We start from the raw sequence: 21,417 nt of genomic DNA on the forward strand, positions 1-21,417 counted from the left end.
TAGTTCTGCTCAACAGTATTCTAAACTTGGCTGTTCCAAGGCCAGGAGTGTTACACGGGAAGGAGCAAGAAGTGTGTGAGCTTCTTAAATCTGTTCCTGAAATGAGATCCTGGTCCTGAAACTTCATGCTGACACCAAGCTGAGTAGTGTCGTGCTTTCTTTCAAAGCTTTGAAGTAACAGATGAAACAATCACTTTAGAAGACTCAATTACTGTTCTGAAAAGGTCAAAATTGTTTCAACCAGCTCTCTGCCATGCTTACATCTTTTACAAAAAAAGTAAAGCTTTGGTAATGATTGGTATGCCGTCAGTATTGCCTTCCTCGTTTTCTTTACACGTCTATAAAGACAGCAGTATGAATACAATACTTCTATTTAGTTTTTAATAGTCAATTAATTTCAATGGTACAGAAAGAAGCAGACATAATTAAGCTTAAATTTTAATCAGTAAACTTAGTAACATTATAGTCTGTGCAAATACTTGTCTATAAATATGCAAGGAATGATGTAGAAATTGGCTATAAGCATCGGTTGGGTTAACAGACTTTTAGGCATAAATAAGCAACCATTCAAAATGGTATTTCAGGTATGCTGTTCTGGCAATGAAGTAGGATTCTAGGAATCCAGACCTTATCGAAACAGCATGAACATGATATAAAATTCACACACAAGCAAATTAGGAATTCATTGTGATTATTCAGTGTTAGCAGCAATGGGAACATTATCAGTGAACTTGATTTTATGAATATGGAAGACTATCAGGTAGTAAAGAATAGTAGGGTAGGAATGGCTTAATCTCATTAATCTTCTCTTCACAGGTGCTGTGTACAGAGCTCTTACATCATTGGAGCACTGCTGTATCAATCCCTGGCAATCTGTGCTCATCTGTAATGTGGTGGATTTTAAAACATGCATATATTAGAACAGTAATACATTTTACATGTTGTGTTAGCTGAGGAGCATTCCTACTTTTGTGTCCTAGAAAATATATGAATGTCCATGGTGTAGTCAATTTGCATATAATACATACATAGTGGGCTAGAGGTGTACACTGTAACGCTGAGATATTCAGGATCATCTACCAACATCTAATGTAGGACACATTGTTCTCCAAAACTGTGACAAAATCAATTTTTATTTTCAAGGTACAGAAACATATTTTGCTTCATCAGCAGTTGCTTCATTTTGTACATTCAGCTGTGAAAAAAACAGCTTTGCAAATGCCAAAAGGACTATGTGAGCAACTAGTATAAGCCTTGCTGTTTAACCCATGTTGTTAGGAGTTAGAGTGGGAGACATCATTAACTCCATGCCTAAAACACCAGAAGCACACGTTTAGAAACGGTGTTAGACCACATAGACAAGTAAGAAGCCAGGTGAGCAAGGTAGCTTGGGACTGTGGGGAGCACAGGAGGGCTGTGGAAGCAGTTAACAGGGAGGAACACCCATGGAGCTTAGACCACACTCCAGTTGCCTTCAGGGCAAAATGTTACATTGGAGGATAAGACCTGTGCAAGCAGCATTTGCACTTCAATTCCATCAAAGCTGTTTACATTTTCATGACCCAGTCTGATCCTGTCTTTCTGTCCCTGTTTGGCAGGTCCAGCTCCTACAGAAGCATCTCCTGCTTAGAGCATTTTTATTATACCTTCATCCTCTTTCTGTTTTTCAGTTTATAGGCTTTTTTCCTCCACTTTTCTTCCTTGTTTCTGTTTTCTCTGATGGGTCTCTCATTGTTTCTGTTATTTTCCTAGCTTTCACCTCTGTGTTGTATACTTACTTGGCAGTTCTTGCTGTCCCAACAACAAACATCAGTTTGTTTTCCTTCCTCCCCTTTCTCTTGTCCTTTCCTTGTATTTTCCTCTCTCCTTCCCTATATTGGAAACTGAGCTGCTTTTCAGCCAGCTGAGTGTTAGCATAAATGAGTGACTTAAACTCAAAAGCAAGTTAGACTGTTAGGTATACAGAATGACGAGGAGCAGTAAGTATTGCTATATTCTTAAAGGCCGTGTCAGACTTATACTATGACAATATGAAAAGACGCAGTACCCGGAGTTCAAAAAGGCTGTGAATCTCTTATTTACCTCATCAGGTTTCTTAAATAACTTCAGTGGCTGAGAAATTTTTTTCTGAAGGCAAGTTCAGTTAATTTCTTTGGTTTATTAAGGGACTTCCTGTCCCATGCAGGTCTCATTTACATATATATATATTTTTATGTTCTAAGGAAAGAATCAAAAGCTCTCTAATGATGCACACACAAACATGTCAGTCAGGTGTATCCACACTTACAAACACACTCCCGGAAAAGGGGCAAACTTTCCAGATCTTCCTGTTGTTCAGCCTGACTTGATAATTCCAGAAAATATGCTTTATCACAGTTCCTGGGCTCTGCAGCAAGAAATGTTCCCCCTGTTCAAGGGAATGTGATAAACAGGCAATCAGTCAGGTGGTTTGGTGGTGTAGTTTGGCTCTGAACTGGAGCAATCCCTCTGCAGTCTCAGTGCCACACAGTTCCAGTGATTGGTGTAGAAGTTGCAGGTAATCCTTTCTATCCTTTACTACCAGGAGGAAACGTGAAGTCACAGCGACGTGCTTCAGTCTGTATTTTCACCTATCAAGTACCTGAGTCTACAAGATATATGACAAGCTGGTTATTTCCTTAATCAGTTGCAGGGAGCTGCTGAAATCCTTTTGCTTATGAATTCAACATAGATAAGTGTGGCCACTGAAGAAAAGATATCTTAACACAACCTACAGCATCCCCTCACTGTCCCATCTCAACATAGCTCACGATAAGCAATGTTCTGCAGACAATGACTGCATTTTCTTGAATTCAAGCTACAGTTTTCTGCTTTTCCAGGAAGGGAAAACTTTCATACAAACTGTCTTAGAAAATCTCTAGATTTTCAGATTATCCAAAGCTTGAGATCTTGCTGCATACTACAGCTGATGCTATTTTACTACAGATCTCGCAACATTAGAAATTGATTTAGCTATATGAGAACAACAGCTTTAATTTAGTAACTGTACTTAAGGTTAGCACTGAAGATCTCAATTGTGAATGCAGATGTAATATCCAGACATCAGAAGACAAACAGAATAAAAACCTAATACCTGACGAAAAAAAATTCAGACCTGACATTTTTAAAATTAAGGCTCACAGCAATGAGTTTAATGAACTTCGTAACAGTAATCAGTAGTTTTGTCTGTCAGAGCTTCCCACTGAGGGCTTGTTTACATAAACATCTTTGTTTTGTGGGTAGGAGATGCTCCTTTTAAAATTTTCATCTTAATTGGCATCTGTGTCACTTTAACTAGGTCTTGACTGGTTATCTCCCTGAATTGGCTTGGAGTTCTGGCTGGGGGAATTCTCTCCACCTATGTTTGGTTTGCCTAAGTCATTGCTTACATTTAGTGCATCCCTGGGTTTATTTCCATGGTGTGTAGAGGTCTATGATGAAAAAGAACTGAGGATTTCTTGGCAATGATGCCCCCAAGAACTTTTTCTGGATTCAGAAAGTGGAGGAGAGGAGAAGAAGAGATGATAGTTACAGGCAAACATGTTTTCTGCTGTGTATGAACAGCACAGAGCTCAAACAGCAGCAGACTGACTGATTACCTGAATCCCTTGTAATTTGCCAGTCAGCATGGCCAGCCTGTCTTTGGGGTAAAAGACACTGCACTAAGTGTATTCAGAACAACTGCCTTTTACAAGTATATGGGAGTATATCTAGTGCCTCAGAACAAGCATAGCACCAGCTCCCTGGACACGAAGAATTTGGCACATCATTGCTCGTTGTCTTAGCCCAAAGAGATACTTCTGAAGCTCCTCTAATGTCTTAGGAAAGGATGCAGTAGTTTAGAGACAAGCATCTTCTCTTTTCTGTACTTAAGCATGGGTCTAGTCAGTTCTGTGTTACTAATAAAGGTGACAGTTTACCCATTAGGCAGTATTCTTTGAAAAAGATACATTTTTCTCCACAGGAAACTCACCTCCTAAATGTCCACAGATATTCACAGCCTCTGTTTTTCTGCTGATGGAGGCCACAAGGTAACAATCTAAATTGTCAGAGAATGACTTAAAGTCCTGGAGAGAACGTTTTTTGGGAATTTTATTGTAACTCAGATTGTTACATCTCACCAACCAATTACCCTTCCTATTAAAGCATATTTAAGTTCTGCGGAGGAAGCTGAGCGTAAGCAAAATAAAACAGGATCATCTGGTTCTTCTTTGCGTAGGGGTAACTTGTCAAAATCTTGGCAGAGACTTTGTAAAACCACATCGCACTCAAAATGAGGTTCAATAAACAGTAGCTAAAGACCAATTTTTTTTTTTGTTTTTATAGAAGTATACAGATTTTGCAGTTCTAGTTTTAGCTCTGTAATTTACGATAAATAACCTGAAAACTTTATTTGGTATTTTTGTGTGGAGGGAGTATATTTAATGTCATGCTTTTTAAATAAAAAACCAGAAAGTGACAGATGCTTATGATTTTCTTAATTATTAAGTGTGTGTTTGCAGCGTTGCAATATTTTGGGGTCTTGTTAAGCAAACAAAAAGAACAATGGATTATTACTCAGTGCCCTGTCAATTCAGAGGTCCTCAATGTGTTTGCTGCTATAGAAATACTAATAAATGTAATCGGCTGTTCAAGTGTACTTTGGGGACTTTGAAGTTTTTTGGGTTTGGGTTTTTGTTTCTTCTGTTATCACTGCATTATAGATCTGAATATTAGCCTTAATTTAGCATTTCTCATATTTAAGTGAATTTGACTGGCATGTCGTACTTTAAGGTTTCTCTAAGTGTATTGCATAAGCATAATATCAAGTCACTACATTTTCTGAGAAAATAAAAACCTGATCAGTATATGAATACATTTATTTTTACAATGTTTTTGACTGTGGATTGTTACTGTGCAGTAGTGGATGCATACATGTATGATATGTAGCAGTAACACAGGGTCTGGAGAAACCATTAGATCACAGTATCTGTGAGTGTCTTTTAAGTAAAACCTTCGTTAGTGAAGTGAGATGTGTGAACTCCTGCACTTTTGTAGCACACTCAGACTTCAGCCTCTGAATGCTGTAAAATGCTATGTGGAAATGATTTTTGATCCACTGCTTGCTTTGGTCCTCTTTTGTGGTGGAAGAGACACAAATAAGTATAGCTTTGAATAGTATGTTGAACATCTGGAGAATCTCTCTAGAAGGACTGCAGACATCTGGGGGCAGTGATGTATGGGCAGGTGGGCACACGCTGAACCAGAGCAGTGCAGTGTTGCTGCAGGACGTGTACCTTGTTTTTCCTGTAAACACCCCAGACCCTACTGGGCAATAACCATTGAACAGCACTCCTGAAATGAATGTTTTCTTTAACGGACAGTACATCCGGGGTTATACATTTAGCCCAGGAGTATGTGCTGTGGCTTTCTGTTTTCATTTTGACCTTCTTGCTTAGACCTCAGAATTTTCCTCTGCTCACTGTGCAAGCAGGGTAGCTGAGTGCAGGAGACTTGTCTTCGCGTGGGGAGGAAGATGAAGAGGCTGCTTTGTGGCTTTCTTTAACTTTTTACTCATTCCCTGGAAGCCCACATGGCTAAGCCACAGGAATTGTGTCTCTACAGACCAGTAAATAACAGTGGTAAGTAAATGATAGTGATAATGGCTAAAACAGGTTATCATGCCTCTTACTACATGCTCAACTACTGGCAGCAAATGTTTGTGAGCAAAACTGTTTAAAAACTAGTGAGAAACCAGACATACTAACCTGTTTCTTTTGGGCAGTTATTCTCATTGTCTATGTATTAGAGTATGGTTGTAGGCCACTTCATATATAGAACGAGCCCCTTGTGGAGCTCAGTGTCTTGTTTATATGACCTCACTGAAAATACTTGATTACAGCTAAAACAGATCATTCAGATGAAGGTGTACTGGTTCATAGTGGCTGCAGTGAATTGCACTGGGTACTTCATCAAACAGGCAATGGACAAAAATGCCTTTAATGCCCTGGTCCTGTACTTACACGCCTGAGTTAAACATGTCCATAAGTGTTTGTGCGATGAGAGCTTATGTCAGCAAGTTTTCCTTTGCCGTGCTTGACCTGTGTTTTTTTTTTCAGAGAGAAGTAAAAAGAATCTCAGTTTCCTAATGGATTTGGAAAACAGATGACTATCTTAACGTTTCTCACAAGTTTTGAGCTGGCCTGATACTTGAAACACTGAGGCAGGGCTGGTCTTAGGTGGTACGGAGCCCCAAGCAAAGCCTGGGCACTACATTTTCACCCCTCTAAATAATGGTTGTTTTGCTTCGCTGAGCTCCTCAGGGCTCATACTGGTTGCTGGTATAGATCCCACCCCCTCTGCTCCCCCGGCTAATTTTCTTAAATCTGTCCAGGACCCCCTCCCAGGTTTTTACCTCAAATAGTTTCTGGTACTGCTGCTGAATCAGTGGCTAGCTGCTGGCAGTAACTGGTTAGGAGACAAGTTAAGATGTTAATGGCTCTGTGCTCCAAACACTGGTATCAGCTGAAAATGAGTGCATATTTTATATATTGCCTGTGGACCAATCAGCTAATGTGCAGTAGCATGAAACTTATCTTCAGAAACAGAAGACATGAAGTTGTTCACTTGGACTGCTTATAACTGCGGTTAGTCTTGATTGAAACTGCTCAGCTGTGGGATTGTGATGTAGCTGTATAAGCCATTTTAAAATTATAATTAAAGGTCTTAAAACAGGTTTTGAGTTCACTGAGCCCTCCCTCTTACTTGATTAATCAGTGATTTATACATATATAATGACTTTAAGTGACTTAGGGGGTAATTTATGTCATGATGTGCATGATATATGTATCTAAACAGACTAAAGAGTGGGAAAAGGAATGGTCTGTTCTCTAGAAAAACTGTCTGCTGTCAGAAAGGTTCAAGAACTGTGTTTCAAAAATGTGTTTAGAAAACCAGGCATAAATGTATCTAAATTTCTTGTGCCATCTGGATGACATTCTCATTGGGTATATATTGCCTGACAAACAAGGTCAGGAACCTGAATGTTTAAGCTTTTGCAAGACTTCACATTCCATCAATTGTTCAAAAGGCTGTATTTTTATGAATGTATATAATGGTGTTTGTCCTGAATTTCACAGTGCTCATGGAACACTGTTATTGCAGCTACAGGGTGGACACAGAGATCCCAGCGCCTCACTGCTCAAGTTTAAACACTGCCTGCCCCAAACAAGAAATGAAAGTGATGTTTCCTGGGACTTATTTAGGGCAGGGGTTTAAGGGCAGAGGAATCATTCTTTGTGCTAGTTACCTACATACCTGGTAGGGTTTGTCAAGTGAGAAATCTTGTGCCCTTCTTTTATGCAATATGAGCAAGTTAACTATCGTAGGAAAAACATTTATGCATATTCTTAAATTTGCACATGCAAACTTTGTTTGATCTTCAACAGGATGACTCATGCATGCAAACTTAACAAACGCACAGGCACTTGTGGGATCGGGGCTTAACTTTCTGCCTGAGGGGGAAAAATCATAGAATATAGATGTATGCGGCAATAAAAATACAAAGGTGGACTGGTGTGCGCTCCAGAAACGATAGACAACAACTGCTAAGGCAGTTGCAAGTGCCTTTTCGTCGCTGTTTTTGGTGGTGTGTCTTTATTTTAAATACTACAGGACCACTGTTTTTTAAATTTAACGTATCTGTAGCAGCCTCAGCATTTTAACAGCATGCTGGAAAAAAACATTTTCTGCCAAGGCCACTTTAAAACCAGCCTCTCCCGGTCCCCTCACCGGTGTCTCCCGAAGTCCTTCCCCGCCCCGTGCGGGGGGCCTGGCGCCCTTCAGGGGGCACGGCCGCCCCCCGCCCGGCCCGGCCGCGCCGCCGGGGCCCAGCAGGGGTCAGTGCTGCAGCGGCGAGTGCGGCCGCGGCCGCGGGTGGCGAGAGCCGGCGGGGAGAGCCCGGGGGGCACGGGGGCGCCCGGGCCGGGACAGGCACCAGGACAGGGGCAATCGCCACCGCCCCACCGTCGGCAACCGGCATGGCTGAGCCCGGGGAGAGGGCAGCGAGGGTCCGGCTCCGGACCCGTGATGCCGCTGGGGTACCGTGAGATGCGGCGCGGTGCCGCGGATCGGTCTCTGGGCTGCGCCGGTGCCAGTGCCGGCGCCGGTGCCAGTGCCGGTGCCGGTGCCGGGCATGCGAGCGCGGAGCCGCCAGCTCAGGGGCGGCGGCTCCTGGGCCTGGCAGGTGCCCGACTGCCGGCCTTCGGCTCAAAGCCGCCTCGTCCGCCGCCGCCCGGCCAGGGGGAGCCCTGCGCGGCGGCCGGCAGGAGGCGGCCGGCGGCTGCCCGCGGCTGGGTCGCTCCCGGCGCCCGGCGGCGCTGGCCCCCGTCCCTCCGCCCCCGGGGAGGAGGCGAGCGGCGGCCAGCGCTCTGCCTGCACGGCCGCGGCCCCCCGGGGACGCCGGGCACGGGCGCCGCGCCGCGCCGCTAGCGGGGTCCGCGGCCGCAGGGCAGGCGCTGGCCGGGTGGGCCGCGCTCACTGCCGCAGCGAGAGCGCTCCCACGGCGCCCGCCGCTCCACACAAAGAGGAGGCGCGGAAACGTGCGCCGACGGGGCGGGGGACGGGGCGGGTGGGCGGCTTGGTTCCTCCCCGGGGCGGCAGCGGCGGGGGAGCCGCCGTGACAGCCAGCGGCGGGCGAGGGCTGCGCCCCCGGCGCCATCCTAAGAGCCGCCGGTCTTTTTCCTCCCCCTTTCCCACAGGGAGCGCCCGGCACCCTCCGTCCAGGCTCTTTCGCGGGATGGCGGCGGCGGCGCAGGGCCGCCCCGTGGGGCTGGGCGCTGTGCCCTAGCGGCCGCCGGTCTCAGTCGCTGCGGCGGGGCGCGGAGCCGTGCGCGGAGCCGGACGCAGCCCAGCCCCGGCGGCGCCCCAGCCCCTCTCCGCCTGCCGCCGTTCGGGGCTCTTTCCGCCTCCCCGCCCCGTTCCCGGCCATCGCAGCAGGCATGGGCTGTTTCTGCGCGGTCCCGGAGGAATTTTACTGCGAAGTTCTGCTCCTGGACGAGTCCAAGCTGACCCTCACCACCCAGCAGCAGGGCATCAAGGTAGGGGCGGCCGGCGGGGCTGCGGGGTGCGCCGCGGGAGAGCCCCCGGGGGCGGGCTCCGTGCGGTGCAGCTGCCCGGCGGCGGCTGCCTCCCCACCGCCCCTCGGTAGCCGGGAAGGGAGCGGCGGTGGGAAGAAGGGCTTTCGGGATCCCGCGGGAAGCGAAAAGATAATTTCATAACTTTCGTTGCGGTCGCGCAAGGGACGGATGAATCAGGAAGACGCGTGTCGGTGGCTAGACGTGGCTTTGGAGGCTTTGCTTTGAGATACTTATTTAAATGAGCAGGTGCCGATCACTCCGGAGCACTCGGGACACTTGACGCAAGTATTTTTCTGTCCATGCTACCAAAGGGGAAAAAAAGAAAAGGAGCTCTGTATACGGGCTGTTGCGCACCCGCGTTGAGTCACTCCTCTCTCCCTCTGCCCGTGGCGCTGCGCCCTGCCGAGCCCTCCCGGGAGCTGCTCGCCTCCGGGGACATGCCGGCGGCCTGGGGCAGAGCCGGGCGCCTCCCCCCGCGGCGGCGGGGCGGAAGGTCCCGAGCCGAGGAGTGAAGGCCAGCCCGGTCCCCAGCCCGGTGGCCGCCAACCCGGTCCCCAGCCCGGTGGCGGCCAGCCTGGTCGGTGGGAACAGCTCTTGCGCTGCTGCAGCACGCGCGGCGCGGATGAACTCTTCAAAGTAGTCATCTGCCGAGCGCTAATGAGCCCTGACAGAGCATGTGAAAACTGAGATTTTTCTAAAGGCCCTTAACGTGGTCCTGTTTGGTTAAGCCTGATGACAGCAAAGGGCATGTCTCAGACACTCGAAACCCTTGTTTGAAAAGCCGGGGACTTGAATTTATTATCCACGTGAAGAGCGTGGTTTCAGTGTTGGATCAGAAAAAAAAAAAAAAAGAAAAAAAAAAAGAGAAATCTGTTCTTGAAAAAAATTACTTTTGGAAAGGCTGATCTATTTTACTTAAGACATACAAAGAATAAAAATCTGTATGCCTGTATGTTTCGTCTTGAATGATTAAAGTTTGGTGAAGCATCTGGGGAAAGGAGAACCCGAAGGCGGGGGGCAGAGGGAGTCTAAATGTAACAATATAATTTTAACCATAATCTGTGGCACTACCGTCTCGACATGTATGGAGTGTTCTCAAGCTTTGCTGAATCAACTGCCTGCAAACAGGGTCATAAATCCATGCTTAGCATAGAGGAGTAAGCAAATCACTGTGACGCTCGATTTCAGGACCTGTGTAGGGTCTTTCAAGTTTAGACACTTCTTACTTACCTAAAAACGTAACCTTTCTTTATATGTACAGATGTGGGTATGTATGTTATGCATGCATATATGCTTATGTTACCTGTAAATGTGCAGTCACAGGAGTATATTTAAAGAATAACCTGTAAAGATAGTTCTGTTGTTAGCTTCATGAACCCAAACCCTAAAAGGTGCCTGCTTTGTGCAGTGTCTAATAAAAATTAATGTTCTGTGGGAGGAGCGAAAGGGTCTGAAAATGTAGCTGTTCTAAGAATGTGTGACTTGCAGTGCTGGGAACCCTTAAGATGAGGGTGTGGTTTCCTGCCATTCTTGGTGTGACCTGAATGTGGTGTGATGCTAAAGGTTTCACCCCTTCCACCTGCTCCTTCTCTGTCTTGAATCTAGCCATGGAGCAGTCACAAAGCCAGCTGTAACAGTGTGCGGATCTGACGGAATAGTAGTTTGTTAACAGTTTGGGGTAGGCACTGGCACCGCACAGCAGGGAACTTCAGGGAAAGGAGAATCTCCCAGTTGTGTAGAGCCTGGCTTGTTGTTTTTCGTGGTTTTTTTTGTTGTTTGTTGTGTTTTTGGTTTTGTTTTTATTTTTTTTTAGATTAAATTTGTGTCATTTGAAACCACACTGCAGTGCTGTAGCTCCATGAGCCTTTGAAAACTTAGAGAGGAACTGCATACCTCTCCCTTAGTCAATGGTTTCCACCATTGTATTCTCCCTTGCCTTTGTACTTGTGCAAGTGTTTGTGCAGCTGCGTGAGAAGAGCAGTGTGTGTCCAGCTGAAGGGTAACCACTGGTTTTCCTTTTACTGTGTTAGTCTTCAGCTGGATGGGTGCCCTGATCCACTCCACAGCTGGAGGAGGGCAGAAGCGGTTCTTTCAACTGAGTCCTAGCTTACGCCATTTTAAACTGCTCAGGGATTATTCTTATTTATTTTTATTCTACAGGTTTCCACTGGAGTTATATGATTATTTCTTAGTCAAACAGAACTTAAAATTTGTCATGTTTGGTCATTTGGCACTTTAACTTTGAAATATGAATGTTTTAATTCTTTTGTTAGCATATACACATCTAAAAATGCAGTGTCTCTTATTTGTTCTTACAGGATTTCAGCTTCGGCACAGAGTCATAGATTATAAATGTTCTTATATATTTTATTTTAAAACAAAGATTTTGTTAGAACTTCAGATACTGGATGTGATCTTTCTTTTGTCTTCACAAATTTTAATTGGCTTTACAGCTACACACGAAACATGTTTTTGGTACTGTTTCACAAATCTCGAACCATTACAAGAGCAGAAGATTTTAAGTGGTCACACAAGCAATTTTGTTCCCTTTTTTCCCCCCAAGCAGATGCATGTCTGCCAGAAATAAAAACCACAATTCAATAGCTATTTACAGTCTATGTACTTACTTTATATTAGTGGGTTTAGTCCTATTTGCTTTGCTGAGTGGAAGGCTGAGTTCTGTGACTGTAGGAGTTCTAGGCAAGTTTGTTTCTTTGGTGGATCTGAAACAACGGCATGAAATACATAACTTGTTTCTGAACTGATGTAGAATTTTGAAGATGTGTTGCTTAGTTTGTATGGTATTTATTTCTCACTTGCTATGCTTGACAGCAGCTATATGCAGCAAAATATATTTTTGAACTACTGTTTTTATTAACACATTTTTGTTATTACAGTGGGCTTTAAGTTGTATGTCACATTAGAACAGTGGGCAAGAGGTTGCAGAAGACAGGCTTTGAGTGGAATTTAGAGATACTTATCTTTGTGTATTTCAAAGAGCTTGTTACGGAAGGGAAAGGATTGTTTTTTTCTGGTTCCAAGTGGGGAAACTGAGGTGTAAAGAGGTTGAATGACTTTGCCAAGGTCGTGCAACAGGTCAATGCCAGAGCCAGGAATGAAGTTCTCATCCCTCTAGGCTGGTAGCAGGTAGCTAGTCTGCTGGGGGCCATGCTGTCTGCAGGGTTTGTGATGGTCTCTTGTAGTTGCTCAAATTGACTTTTGCCTCTCATAGTTTGTTTTCTTCGTGTTACCTGTGATATGTCTTGCTGTTCTTCCTTTATGTCTCTGTGGTTTGAGGTCAGAGTATTGTTGTGTGAAAATGTGGAAGCTGGCTCTCCAGCCTATCAGACAGATTGGTAACAGCTAGATAATCAGGAAAGGTCACCAACTATCTTATAATCTCAATTTTTATGTTCACCTATAGTACATTAACAGTGAGAGATATTTTGGAGAGCAATTGTTTTGACATAATAAAGCAGTGGCAGTTGTTATTTTGGATTAAAAGAGACTGTTCTACCAAGTGCTGGTACAGTTTGTCTGATCAAGGTGTGCAGTTTCCAATTGGGGCAGCTTTTCCTCTAAAAAGGATGTTCAAGATGCCAATTAAGAAATAGGTTTTAAACAGACTTTGCTACAAATATGGTGAGAATCAGCTGGAAAATGATCACTTTTCCAGGGCTGCTACTTTGAACTCATCTTCATGTAGATTAAACAATAACTTAGTCATTTTTATGGTACGGTACTACCTTCTAAGTAGGTGTAGCTTATTTGTTGATGTCACAAGGTATGTCAATAGTGTTTTGACATGACACCTGACTGATGGGTTGTGGCATTATGTGTTTTGGTTCTGTTAAGAATTGGAGTAACTGTCCTTTAAGAAGGAGACTGGTGTGCCTTGTTGCACAAACTTGTTGGAGATCAAGGAGAACTCTGTCAGCCCTTAGAAAATACTGCTATGAAGCCTATTTGTGATGAGCTGTTTCAGAAGGAATGGCCATCCTGTAATGTGTATAACAGGAATTTAACAACTTTTTTGCTTATTTTTCTTGCAAACATTTTTTAAGGCAAATTTTTGTTTTCTTTTTCCCAAGTAAGTTAAAAATAGTATGAAGCATCTCTACTTTATGTTTGTATTTCTTTAGTGGGAATAAAGTTCTTTAAAACATACTAGCTACTTCTCCAGTGAACAAGCTCTCTGATGAGTCTTAAGCTGTCTGGTCATTGCACTTTCAAAGTATTCCTTGAAATTCCTCCCTGAGCACTACTTTTATACCAAGTCCTATTCAATTTGATGTGTGTGATGGGCCAATGGCAAAGTTTCATAATAAGAGAAATGATGAATAGGATAGACACACTAATTCTTCCTGGAAGACTTTGCTTACAGTATATGTTCTGTAACATTACGTTATTAGGCAGTACCATCTAATAGTGATATTTTGGCCACCATAGCACTTACCTGGTATGTTAAGGTGTTAATTGATATTTCTGTGATGTGCAGGGCTGCCTGGCCATCTTTACAGAGATGCATTGCATTGTTTGTAAGCTACACTTACAAATTGTATCTCTGTATAAAGTACTCAGTATCCAAAGAAAATGTGTGGTTTTTGTCTGGAAAATAAGCAGACAGATTTTTCTTTATGATATACTGAGAATATAAGAGAATGAGATCCAACAATCTAAATGCAGTCTTCAACATCTCAACATGGTTTAAAAAAAACAACAAAAAACCACACAAAAATACCTGAAATAGTGACTAAGTTAGGAACTGTGTTAAATGACTCGATATGTAAAAAATCTGAGTGAGCTCATCAGAAAATTATACATATTGTTAAGAAACTTACAGAATAATTGACAATGCGATTTCATATAATGTATAGAAATAGGTAAACATACCATTTCTTAGAAAGTTTTCAGGGGATTATTCTGGCATTCTTCTTTTTTTCACTCCCCAGTGAAGTTTGTTGTTTGTTGGGTTTTTTTTTTCAATCTGAGTAGTTCAAAATGTTGCAGGGTTCATGCCTTCAAAATTAAGTATATACAGAAAATATGGGGTGCACTTTTGCATCAAGCTAATTTGGCTCTGGGGACTCCAAGGAGTCAATATGGGAATGGTAGGCTCCTGTTTTTTTCCCTGGTGAAAATGCTTGATAAATGTACGTGTTAGCAGGAAATAGAGCCTGCCGAATAAAAAGATCTTATATTGTGTTAATTATTCTAATTGAGAGTTGGCATTAAAAGTCAAATTGGTAGTAATTTTCTATGTGAACATGGAATATATTCTCTGTAATAGTGACTTCTGCTGTTTTATAGCTCTATATTTTTTAAAAAGGAAAGCAGCTCTCTGTGAGAAAATTTCTTAATTATGCAGGTACACTGTTTCAGAAACCCTAGAAATCTTTTTAATGGCAGATTGCAGTTGCTTTCCACCTGTGTATTATCTGTTTAGTTTCTTTTTTAATGTTGTAGATACAAGACATCTAAGCATTTTTAGGAACAAAAGTAAAAAAAATCTTAACAAAAATTTAGATTAATGATAATTCATAGCACTTCCATATTAGAATGATGCTGATCTTTCTTAAATTCCTATTATGGGTATAAAAGTCATCTGACCAGGCACTGAGTACAAGATGGTGCATGTGGAATTGTGCACTATTTCAGTCCTTTAAAAATGTTTTGAAAACTGTGAAAGGAACAAAAGGGCTCATAAACCTCGCTGTTAACTACTTCTCAAAATTACTGTCACCTATTTGAAACAGATTACTAATTTCTCCAGTATCTTTATAGATGAGACCAGCAATTTTGAATACCCCAGGGAAAAACCAGAAAATAAATGAACACTGAGACACTTTATTTTCCCTAGGTGCACTTAACTAAATTAATGAAACCAGCATGACAGCAAGGCGGAAATCCATTAACTTTTAAATGAAGTTACCTCTTAGTCAACCTGAGGTTTGACCAATAATATTGTCAGAGGGGTCTGTTTTGCTGGTTTCAGTGAGCAGTAATTTCATAATATAACCAGGTCAAATGTAATCTGTGTGAGGCAGCCTTTTTATTAAATGCTCTTGGATTTCTGTAACTTGGATTGAGCTTTTCTTACATTAGAGTAGTTAGTATAATTAAGTACCATCTGTTGATACTTTATTCATTTTAGTTTATTAAAGTTCTAAACTAAAACTCAGCTGTGGAATTGCAACTGTTCCCCTCAAGAAAGCAAGCTGCTGAAAATTACTATGTGATACGAGGGGAACTCTTCAAGAGACTGAGTAATTTAAAAGGTGGTTCAGAAAGTGAATCTCGTTAAGAAGTTACAGTTCGATGTCATGTCATGCTGTAAAATATCTGTTGCCAAGATGGTATTGAACACATATAAGAAAATGAGAAGCTATGTATTTGGTCATGCTACATCATTACTAATATCTGTATTTTTGGTAAAAAGATGGGAGATTACTGATGCAGTCTCACTTTCTTCATTCTCGCCAGTAGTTTTTTTTTTTTAATTTAAACTCTTATTTTCCTCAAGAGGATTTGATTTTTGTAGTGATATAGCAGCTATATTAGCTGCATTTTATTCAAAACTGAGATCTTTGCAAGTCAATAATCGTATTTCAGTATCTGGGTAGAATTTTGCAGACTGCATTTTTAGTACATGTTTTAGGTATATCCTTTTTGATCGTATCTTGTGCTTGCAGCATACCAATTTAATTTCATAGTTTAAAATGAAGATTGCAATTTTAGTATTGATTGTGCTTTTGTTCCCACTTCTTTCTTTGCATCCTGTGTTGTGGATGGTTGAACACTGTAGGCACTAAGGTCAAAGAGATATGCTTGGGGTCAACCCATGCTATTACTTAGAACCAATAGAAACATTGAAAAATGAGAACTCTGCTCCTTTGGTTTTGCTGCAGCATTGACAGGGGAATCTGCCTGTTTTGTCAAAGTGGGAAACGTGCCTTTTTATCTCTGGTAGAAGCCTGTATTGCTTGGTTTGTGACCATAAATACTGATTTTTTTAAAGCTAAAATGTCAGCATCACCATAAACATACCATATCGGTTGTCCCACTGGTCAGAAGTGGACTGTGCTTAGTGACTCCTTGTGAAGCAGGTACTTACCGATATGAAAATGGGTCAGAATGGTTCAGTCTGAGGTGTGTAAGAGAACACAGCAGCAATCACATGGCCAGAGGATCTGCGTTCTTTATTTGTGGAAAGCAAAAGAAAAAGAAAACCAGTAGTATTGTGGGGGGTGGGGTGATGCAGAGAAAGAGTTGGGAATATGAGCAAGGGAGGAAAATACATGCTGTGATGACAAGGGAAGAGACCTTTCATAAAATGTAATTCTAGTAGTACCTTTCCAGAGCTGGAAAAAAGACACCTCAGTAGTTTGTTTGAATTGTTCATACACATCATCATTATTGAAAATAGCAACTACAATTTTAAAGTACCGGTGTAGGGATGTTTTGATCATTCTTTATGGAAATCTTTAGTGAGTTGAATATGCCATTAACCTATACTGTCAGGGGTGTTATGTTAAAGCTTGGTTGTTAGAAGTCTCAGAGGTTTGTACGGATTCCTTTTAAACAAAGCCTTCTATCTTACTTCCCCTGGTGAATTTTTTTATTCTGTCTTCTTGTGACTGGGGAAGTGCATACAAGTGGCAAACCCTCCCTCCTACCGGTATTTGTATTAGTTTTGTTTATTGAGAGGGATCATTTACATTGTGTGAAATCCAGCTGCTCCTTACGCTTACATTTAAAATGTATAATAAAGTCATTATAGTCATGGGGAGTTACTGATGTGGAGGAAAAAGTGGGATATATTTTGTGTGGTGCCTGTACTTGTTTGTTTGTCAGTATTTACCTTTTACACTTTGCAAGGCTACAAAGGGCTCTCTATAAGCCAGACAAGAAGACAGTCTGTCTTTCCATAGTTCCTCAAGTTTTGTGTATGTGGGTAAAATCTGTATGTGGTTGAATGAGCCTGTCTGATAATAAGTGGCTCAGCACTTTACTATCTTCCTATGTTCTCAGGAAAATGAGATCTGAATGCATTGATGGATAAATTCTTTGGCTGTGTGAGATGGAATGCCTTTTAGTAATGGAAAAGGAAGATCTTTTATATCTCAATTGCATGAAGAGTATCTGGAAGGCAGAAAATTGCAGTTTCCCTATGTAATTAGTGGTAAAATTTAGCATGGTTACTAGTGTATGTAAGCGCATGCTTTTAACACTTTGCAGAACTAAAGGCAGTTGAGCATCTTGCAGGATTGAGCCAGAAGACAGACGTCTAGATGAAAACCACTGGACCTGGTTCTTGTTTTCCACATACTCTGTATTTCACTGTAAGTTCTCATTTATATCTGAGAAAAGGTTATTGTAGTGCCGCCAAAAATATTTTCTATCTATAGTAGTACCCACTTCTTAATTTATTAAATATTGAATATCTGGTTTATTATTAACCTTTTAAATAAATCAGATATGGAAAATTTACAGTTCTGGTTTTGGTTCATCAGTTTTAGCCACATTCTTAGTGAAATCGTGATAAACGTCTTTCCTATTTGGTGGATGAATGGTGGCTAGAAGGAATGTAATGGGGATTAGTTCTTTTCCCCCTCAGAATACCAGAACAAGAGTTGTCTTTATAAGGGTCTCCATTTAGAACCATAAAGGAAAATATAGCTTTTGTAATGCCATGTGTGAGTGCCACAGGAAACTGGTAAAACTAACTGCTCTGAATTAAAAAAATGAGGAAGAACACTTAATGAGTAATGAGGAGTGAGTTCAGCACTGACTTACAACTTGAAGCAAATGGTTAAATACCACTTCGGAAAAGAGGTAATCTCTGAGTATTGGTGTGACACGTAATATGAAAGCAGGGTCTCCACAAATTCCTACTGGGGGCATCTTAAACTGTCCTCAAAACTAGGTGGTGTTGGCCAACACCACGGAATAACACTGCATTAGGCCTTGTCTCTTGCTCAAATTAATTTTCTGTGGTGTTATCTCTTTGCCTATGGTATGGAAGATGGCTGTTGTTTTTGAAGTTGTGTAATCTTCTCATCAAGGCTGCTGGAGGGAAAGGAGGTCACATGTCAGAACCAAATGGGACTGGAAAGCCATGACTCTTACTACTTTTCCAGTGTTCATGCTGTGGAACTGACACATTCTTGTTTCCTGCAATTTTCTGTGTCCGTGTCTGTACAGCCTGGGAGGACAGTATGAGGGAGTGCAAGGAGCCGGTTGCATCCTGCTAAGTGGTGCAGCTGGACACATCTACACTGTGTTGCACGCAGCCCAGACCTCCTCCTTTGGGGGTCCTTTGAAGCCTGCTTGACGCTGACAGACAGCCTTTGGTTGTACGATCGGTTGGTTGATTCAATATGCCAAAATGAAAGAAAGCTGAGTCTCAGACTATCATAATTCTGATTGTCATAGCATGACTGTAAGGGGTGATGACGTATCGGGGTGCTTTGAAGGCACATGCGTTGCTGGGTGATGTTGAAGCATGGCTTGAACAACTGAAACCAAGCTGTTTAAATTGGGGACTGTGCAGAAATGATCCTGGCAACTGTGCCTGGATCTCCTTGCAGAGGAAATTAGGACACTTTAGGAGGGGTCATAGGAGAAAGGTAGCTTAAGTTCAGTGGTGATGATCAGGAGAAAAAGGCCCTGGGCAAATGAAGGAGAGATGCAAATTGACAGCATGGTTACACTTGCAAGAACCTTTTCTCATATCGCTGTTTCCTCTGTGAAAGAAAGAAAGCAAGCCACAAGACCTTGTAGTGGAACCTTTTGAAGAGGTGCATGAATGTCCTGACTTGCCCTCAGCTTTTTAGATTTAATTTGCATTGGCTGCTTTTGGTAGGGGAGGGAGTGAGTGGGATTAAAGGTGTTTTTTAATTATATTTTCATGATGGAATGAAGCCCTTAAGTCCAAAAGATCAAATATTTTCTTCTGTTTTGATGTGATGTCAGGTTCTTCAGCCCTATTCTTCCCTCTATTCTATTTTTCTCTCTCTAAAAGTCCCTTAGTAGGACCTAGATGTTCCTAAACACGTGCCCATATGCCTTTTCTTTTCGTGTACAACATGAAACTTCAGTTCTTTTTTCAGCGTGTATATTCTTCACCAGGGACATAGCAACCTCTAAAGCTGTTGGATCATACTCAGAAACAAAAGCTTTTGGTGTCCCTCAAAGCTACCACATTTATTCTGGATTATTTTGAGTGGTCATTTGTTCTTCTGTGTGAAGGCTTGACAAACCATAGTGCCTTTAAAACGACCTCTACAAAAAGTCTTTCTCCAAAAATGGGGGAGTATACCACTCCAGATTGGTATGGATGAGATTTACTGTTAATAAGAAGCTCTTGGCCTTGTGATTCCTTCAGCTGTCTCTCCAGTGTCCCTGGGCTGTTCCTGCAAAAGCCAATACTCTTCCTAAGGCAGCAATTTGGTAATACCATTTCTTTTTCTTGTGAGAGCAACAGTGAGTTTCCAAAGCCTTCCACTGATTAGGGACTACCTGACACTGGGCCTGGTTTCAATTCCACTGAAGATGATAGGTGTTTCGGTGTGCTTTCGCAGCACCTTCAAGAGGAGCCAAACTGGACCCAATTTTTCTGTGAGCACACTCAATTAGTAAGTGATAACACTGAAAATAAAACGTGTTAGATCTTGTACAAAGATATTAGATGTTGGTCACATAAAATAAATGTATAAACTTTCTACTTTTTAAATAAAAAAGTTTTTCTTAGTCAGCTTTGGCCTTTCATCAGTATTCAGGTCTTGAGCTTTGCTGTTTAGAGCATGAAGGCTGTGTTTGTTGTTTTCATGACTGAATCTTTATTCTGTGATCTTAGATCTGTTTTTTGTCTTTTACCACTTTCCTGAAAAAAATCTGCTATAGAAGCAGGCTTCACCAGCTTTCTCCTGAAGTCTTTGTTTAAAGACAAACTGCAGCGCAAACCATGTTTATTCATGATGTCTGCTGCTTTCTGAGCAGGTGAACAAAAGTCAGCGTGGACGGTCAGAAAAATAATAGGTTTATTTTTGACATTTTGTGCATGTCTGTCCAGAAATTAGAGGGGTCTTGGTGAAATTAAGACGTTTGGGGAGAGGAATCTGTAAAATGTCAAAAGGAAAGCAGTTCCTTGGTACTTCCTTTCTTTTGTTGTAAATCTTTCTTTGCAGTGATTTGTCCACTTTGTGTTTTTGTAAGAGCTCAGAATTTTTCCTGTGGCATGCAGAAACTCCAGAAGAAGGCAGAAGTCCTGCAGGAAAGCTTGCTTCTGACTTGGCATACTTTGTTGGGAGGAAAGTTTATTGGGAGGGAATGAAACCACCTGCATTGAGTTTACTAAAAGTGAATGAAACCCAGCTTTTTGTTACAGATGTGCATTTTTTTTCCTGTTGCATAGCCTGTATCAGAGCCCATGACGTTTTTTATTTTATAGATTTAAAAAAAATTAGAAGAAATATATTTTTTTATCTATGAGTATCACATAGGTCAGGGTTGAAGCTTTGCAGTAGGGCAGCATACAGAAATACTTGTGTTGCTGTGTGTGACATACCTATATTGTGCTTATAGAACCCTCCCTCCAAGAATATTAATCCAGAATTTTTCATAACCAAGTAACACACCCAAAGAAACTCCAAAAGAAAAAGGCAAGTGAAATTTTCTTCAGTATTATTTAATCCTACCATGTGTCTTCTCTTGATGATGATTCAAAACTGCTACATTTTTATGTGCAAGCTCTACTGAAGCATGCACTTAAGCATGCGCTTGAAAAGACATAAAAGTACAAGCCAGTATTCGTTATTGCATTCACCTGTCTTTCAAAGCTATGTAAATGTATGCTATGCCAATCTCTGTGCTCAGTTTGAGGTAATTATACTATGTGTGTTTGTATCTTAATCCACCAGTGGATCGATGTAATTCTATGGAAATTGGTAGAGTTTCTTCTGCCTTTGCCTGGAAGCAGAACTGGATTAAGGTTCTTCATCTTAATATAAATTTTTTCCTATATAAATCTCAGCACATAGAGCAAATGGACTTAGTATTATTATCTGTAAGAAGGAGGACATCTAACAGGCTGCTACTTATTATCTAGTTTCTCAGGCTTGCTCTGATTCATATTCCTTTTCTTGCATACAGAAGGAATATGGGATAAGAAAAATCACTTGAACTGTAGAAAAGTAGTGTAATTGAATTTTGAACATTGATTTCTGAGTGTACAAAAAATGAGGTGAAAGAATATACTCAAGCAGTAAATTACAGGAGCAAG

General features: G+C 41.8%; 1 protein-coding gene across 3 annotated transcripts in view; it reads left to right on the forward strand.

The window, feature by feature from the left end:
• Positions 1 to 8,679: 8,679 nt before the first annotated feature.
• Positions 8,680 to 21,417, forward strand: part of EPB41L4A (erythrocyte membrane protein band 4.1 like 4A) — a 134,159-nt gene continuing 121,421 nt past the window's right edge. For all 3 annotated transcript variants that reach the window (XM_040580447.1, XM_040580448.1, XM_040580450.1), the window contains exon 1: positions 8,680 to 9,095. In XM_040580447.1, coding sequence (XP_040436381.1) covers positions 8,997 to 9,095 — 99 coding nt within the window. In that variant the 5' untranslated portion in view covers positions 8,680 to 8,996. The remainder of the gene's footprint in view (positions 9,096 to 21,417) is intronic.

This window comes from Falco naumanni, chromosome Z (assembly GCF_017639655.2).
Source record: "Falco naumanni isolate bFalNau1 chromosome Z, bFalNau1.pat, whole genome shotgun sequence".
In the NCBI taxonomy this organism is placed as follows: Eukaryota; Metazoa; Chordata; class Aves; order Falconiformes; family Falconidae; genus Falco; species Falco naumanni.